At 38.4% G+C, this 5,932-nt stretch overlaps 1 protein-coding gene across 1 annotated transcript; it reads left to right on the forward strand.

Annotated features, from left to right (window-relative positions):
* Nucleotides 1–1,601: 1,601 nt before the first annotated feature.
* On the forward strand, nt 1,602–2,867 carry LOC309852977 (olfactory receptor-like protein OLF4; the record flags this gene model as incomplete). The annotated part of the gene is made up of 1 exon (XM_082710572.1): nt 1,602–2,867. The coding sequence occupies one exon, from the start codon at nt 1,602–1,604 to the stop codon at nt 2,553–2,555; it is 954 nt and encodes a 317-aa protein (XP_082566698.1). The 3' UTR covers nt 2,556–2,867.
* Nucleotides 2,868–5,932: the final 3,065 nt, after the last annotated feature.

Here is a 5,932-nt window from a genome sequence, read left to right on the forward strand (position 1 = left end):
GTCCAGGAAGTCGTGTGTGTGTGTGTGTGTGTGTGTGTGTGTGTGTGTGTGTGTGTGTGTTATGAACTGAGGGCAGTATTCAGAGCATGGGCACCAGGGCTCATATATTCCAAGGTGACTCTTATTGACAGAGCCCAGAACTCAAGCAACAGAAGTTACTAATGGGGGTGTACATTTCGACTCATGACATATCTTTATAACAAAATTAAGAAAGTCCTACAAAATTAATACAATGAAGGATAGCCTGTATCTTGAAGTTTCAGCTGATCTGGGGTGACTGCTTCATTCCTCAAAACACAGTGTCACTCATTTCTCATCATCTTCCTTCTTGCTTCTTCCACTCCACACCCTGTCTTTTTCTTTCTTTGTTTTTATTGTTTGTTTGTTTGTTTGTTTTATCTTATTTTTTTAATTTATTTTTTATTTATTTTCAGCATAACAGTATTCATTATTTTTGCACCACACCCAGTGCTCCATGCAATTCGTGCCCTCTATAATACCCACCACCTGGTACCCCAACCTCCTACACCCCACCCCTTCAAAACCCTCAGATTGTTTTTCAGAGTCCATAGTCTCTTGCGATTCACCTCCCTTTCCAATTTCCCACAACTCCCTTCTCCTTACTCCCCATGTTCTACATGCTATTTGTTATGCTCCACAAATAAGTGAAACCATATGATAATTGACTCTCTCTGCTTGACTTATTTCTCTCAGCATAATCTCTTCCAGTCCTGTCCATGTTGCTACAAAAGTTGGGTATTCGTCCTTTCAGATGGAGGCATAATACTCCATAGTGTATATGGACCACATCTTCCTTATCCATTTGTCTGCTGAAGGGCATCTTGGTTCTTTCCACAGTTTGGTGATTGTGGCCATGGCTGCTATGAACACTGGGGTTCAGATGGCCCTTCTTTTCACGTTATCTTTATCTTTGGGGTAAATACCAAGTAGTGCAATTGCAGGGTCATAGGGAAGTTCTATTTGTTTGTTTGTTTGTTTGTTTGAGTCTTGATTTTCTGAATCAAGCAGCTTCCTTGGGGCCTTGACACTGACCTTTGCTCCCGTTGGGCACACACTTCCTGATATAACCTCTGTCTCCTTCAAGGTCCTGTTTATATGTCACCTTCTTTGCAGGTCTTGTGTGGAGGTCCAGTATAAAAAAAAAAAATAACGCCCCATAAATTCTCTCCTTTATACCTGCTTTCCTTGTCTTCACAACTCCTGTCACTATCTGACATCTTGTTTGATTTTAAGTATTCACTTACATTCTCTATCATAGGATTATAAGGATATTGTTCATTAGAACCCTATATTCATCACCTAAACAGTGCCTGGGACATGATAAATACTCATCATGTATTTCTCAAGGAATGAAAAGTATTATCAGTAAAAAGAGAGTTTATATTATGCTAGGGAAACAGACTAAGATGGAAATGGAATTTTTTAATGTAATGTCCTCATGGGATGAGACCTCACATATACATTGAAGTTTATTTCCTGGTTATAAAATATAAGTGGTAACAATTACACTACGTTAAAAAGTACTTGTTTGTGTGAAATTGGTCATTTGTTTTCTATATCTTGATAGTTACTCCCAACCCATGGAGCCCCGAAACCTTACAGGAGTTTCAGAATTTCTTCTTCTGGGATTTTCAGAGAGACCAGAACAGCAGCCCCTCATATTTGGGCTTTTCCTCTCCATGTACATGATCACTGTGTTTGGAAACCTGATCATCATTCTGGCTGTCAGCTCTGATTCCCACCTCCACACTCCCATGTACTTCTTCCTTGCCAAACTCTCCTTTGTAGACATCTGTTTCACCACCACCACTGTCCCCAAGATGCTGATGAACATCCAGACTCAGAGAAAATTGATCACTTACAAAAGCTGCCTCAGCCAGATATATTTTTTTATACTCTTTGCAGGATTGGATGTCTTACTCCTGACTGTGATGGCTTATGACCGTTTTGTAGCCATCTGTCATCCCTTGCACTACACAGTCATTATGAACCCCCGGCGCTGTGGTCTTCTGATTCTGGGGTCCTGGATCATAAGCGTCCTACATTCTTTGTTAGAAAGCTTAATGGTGTTGAGGATGTCCTTCTGTACAGTCTTGGAAATTCCTCATTTCTTTTGTGAACTCAATCAGATGATCCAACTTGCCTGTTCTGACACCTTTCTTAATAACATGGTGATGTATTTTGCAGCTATGTTCCTGGCTGGTGGCCCCTTCATTGGGATCCTTTACTCTTACTCTAAGATAGTTTCCTCCATATGTGGGATTTCATCAGTTCAGGGCAAGTACAAAGCATTTTCCACCTGTGTGTCTCACCTCTCAGTTGTCTCCTTATTTTATTGTACCAGCTTAGGAGTGTACCTCAGCTCTGCTGCTACTCAGAGCTCCCACTCAAGTGCAGTAGCCTCAGTGATGTACACAGTGGTTACACCCATGCTGAATCCCTTTATCTACAGCCTGAGGAACAAAGACATAAAGGAGGCTCTGATGAGAGTCTCTGGGATAGCAGGTGTTAAAGGGACAATTGTCCTGGGTTGAGGATGTGCCCATGATTGCCTGACCCAAATGTTGAGATTCTTTGGTCAGACTGTGGAAATGGAGAACACCTCTTCTAATTCTTTTCTTGAAATTTCTACTTTTTAAATTTGACCTTTACTACAATATATGTAACTCAATTTATTAAGCTTTGTGTGACCTCTGATACCTAAGAGATTTTCTTTGTTATTAGCCTAGTCTCTCAATGTTGTTCCTAACCTTGGGTGTGAAATATTTGAACATTCTTGCTTATTTCAAAGGACAACATGGATGTGCTAAGAATAATTTCTTCTCAAATAAAATATATCATAGTGAGTCACAGCTATCTATATAAATTTATAACAGAGACAAATCTGAAACTACTGTGTTTCAATTTTGTGATCATTTTTCCTTTCCTTTTTTTTTTCATTTTTTAATTTATTTTCAGTGTAACAGTATCCATTATTTTTGCACCACACCCAATGCTCCATGCAATCTGTGCCCTCTTTAATCTGTACCCACCATCTGGTTCCCCCAACCTCCCACCCCCTGCCCCTTCAAAACCCTCAGATTGTTTTTCAGAGTCCATAGTCTCTCATGGTTCACCTCCCCTTCCAATTTCACTCAACTACCTTCTCCTCTCTAACTCCTCTTGTCACTACCCTAACTGCTCTTCCTGAGAATGCAAACTTTGACATACTGGTGGTTATAGCTGATGAAGGGGATTTTTCTACACATTAGGATCCTGTTGTTACACATCTTGTGTCCACCATGCATACCACAGTCACTGGCAAAAGAAACAATAGAATCCATGTCTCCAAGTGGAACTACACAGAAAAACAAATAGGGAAAAAAATAATGAACACAATATGGCCTTAAAATCTCACTTGACTTTAAGGACGATGAAGCAAAAATATTAAATCATACATTTATTGCTATGCAAAATATTTCTTTCTCATGCATTTCATCCACTCATTGAATTATAGAATATCAGGGTCCATTTATAAAGTATATTCATTAGTATGTAAGATTGGTATCATTTGGGGGGTTTTATTATTATTTTCTGGATTCTGATTGAAATTTTCCAGTGCCACATACAAACATGATTTTTTCCATTTCTCTAAATGAAATATCTTCAGTCTTTAAAATTTTGTCATAACTTTTCTGAGTATAGATTCTGTGTCTCTTTGGTTAGGTTTATTCCTAGGTATCTTATGGTTTTGGATGCAATTGTAAATGGGATTGACTCCTTAATATCTCTTTCTTCTGTCTTGCTGTTGGTGTAGAGAAATGCAACTGATTTCAGCAATTGCACTATTGAGTATTTACCCTAAAGATACAAATGTAGTGATCCAAAGGGGCACATGCACCCGAATGTTTATAGCAGCAATGTCCACAATAGCCAAACTATGGAAAGAACCTAGATGTCCATCAACAGATGAATGGATCAAGAAGATGTGGTATATATACACAATGGAATACTATGCAGCCATCAAAAGAAATGAAATCTTGCCCTTTGCGACAACATGGATGGAACTAGAGCGTATCATGCTTAGCGAAATAAGTCAAGCAGAGAAAGACAACTATCATATGATCTCCCTGATATGAGGAAGTGGTGATGCAACATGGAGGCTTAAGTGGGTAGGAGAAGAATCAATGAAACAAGATGGGATTGGGAGGGAGACAAACCATAAGTGACTCTTAATCTCACAAAACAAACTGAGGGTTGCTGGGGGGAGGGGGTTTGGGAGAAGGGGGTGGGATTATAGACATTGGGGAGGGTATGTGCTTTGGTGAGTGCTGTGAAGTGTGTAAACCTGGTGATTCACAGACCTGTACCCCTGGGGATAAAAATATATGTTTATAAAAAATAAAAAAAATTAAAAAAAAATTTTGTCATAACCTCTAAAGGGGCAGGAAATGGACAATAGTAGTATTATCCACTGTATATAATCCTTATAATCACAGGATGACTCACCAGCAAGCTTAGATTCCCGTACAGGTATGTGATTCAAAGTAACAAGTTGTGTACATACAAACATGTCCTTTCAGCCTTTCCATGTTACCTCAATGAGGCCTCAAAGGAGTAATTTTTTAATACAGTTACATGAGATAATGTTGTAGAAAAGAGTAGTTATGAAGGCTACCTTCAAGTATTCAGCAAAATGCCTAGATACATAGTTTTTCATTAAGCCAAGCACAAACAAGTCTTCCAGCAGTGTTGGAGCAGATGATTATTTTTCTCCATTTGAGCACCATATACAGTGGTTAGCTAGTGTTCTGGGCCCTGCTCTGCTCTATTGTACCAAGATCTCTGCACAGCAGAAACCAGAGAGGTTCATGTTTCAGTGCAGGGTATGAGCTCACTGAATTATTGAATGGAGTGAAGGGCACGGTAACCTCTGCTATTTCAAATTTTTTTTCTTTCTCACTAAACATGTCTTATTAATAAAACAAATGGGAAGGTGTGTTTAACTATATATTGATAAACTTACAATTGTGTATCCACTTGGATATTTATAAAAACACTGAAGGGCAAAGAACATTTTAAAATGTAGGCTTAGTATTTGTATTTGTTGTTCAAGAAGACACATTTTTCAAAGGAAACAGTGAATAATATTCCATTGTATATGTACACCACATCTTCCTTATCTATTCTTTAGACAATGGACGTTAGGCTCTCTCCATAGTTTGGCTACTGTTGATAATACTCTTAGTAACATTGGGGTGCATGTATCCCTCCAAATCTGTATTTTTGTAACCTTTGGGTAAATAACTAGTGGTGCAATTGCTGTACCATAGGGTAGTTCTATTTTTAATATTTTGAGAAACCTCCATACTGTACTCCACAGTGGCTGTACCAGTTTGCATTCCCACCAACAGTGCAGGAGGGTTCCCCTTTCTCTGCATTCTTGCCAAAACCTGTTGTTTCTTGTGTTGTTAATTTTGGCCATTCTGACAGGTATAAGATGGTATCTCATCATGGTTTTGATTTGTATCTCCCTGATGATGAGGATGAGTATTGGGTATTGTATGTAAGTGATGAATCACTGAATTCCACTCCAGAAACCAATACTGCACTCTATGTTAATGACCTAAAATTCAAATAAAAATAAAACAAGGTAATACAAAAAATGATGAAGCAAAAAAAAAAAAAAAAGAAAGAAAGAAAGAAAGAAAGAAAGAAAGAAAAGAAAAGAAAAATGCCTAGAGTAAAAAGCATCAGATTGTTACAAATGCCCTCAGTTCCTCCTGACTTGATCCTCCTGACTTGATCATTTTCAGTTAGCTATTGCTGCATACAAAGCATGTTAAAATAAGATGGCTTAACATAAAGTCTTTATTATTGAAGAGGATTGTAGTCTAGAGAGCTATTCGGAAATCTTCAGGGCTCCTCATGA

The sequence above is a fragment of the Mustela nivalis genome (assembly GCF_964662115.1).
Source record: "Mustela nivalis genome assembly, chromosome: 1".
NCBI lineage: Eukaryota > Metazoa > Chordata > Mammalia > Carnivora > Mustelidae > Mustela > Mustela nivalis.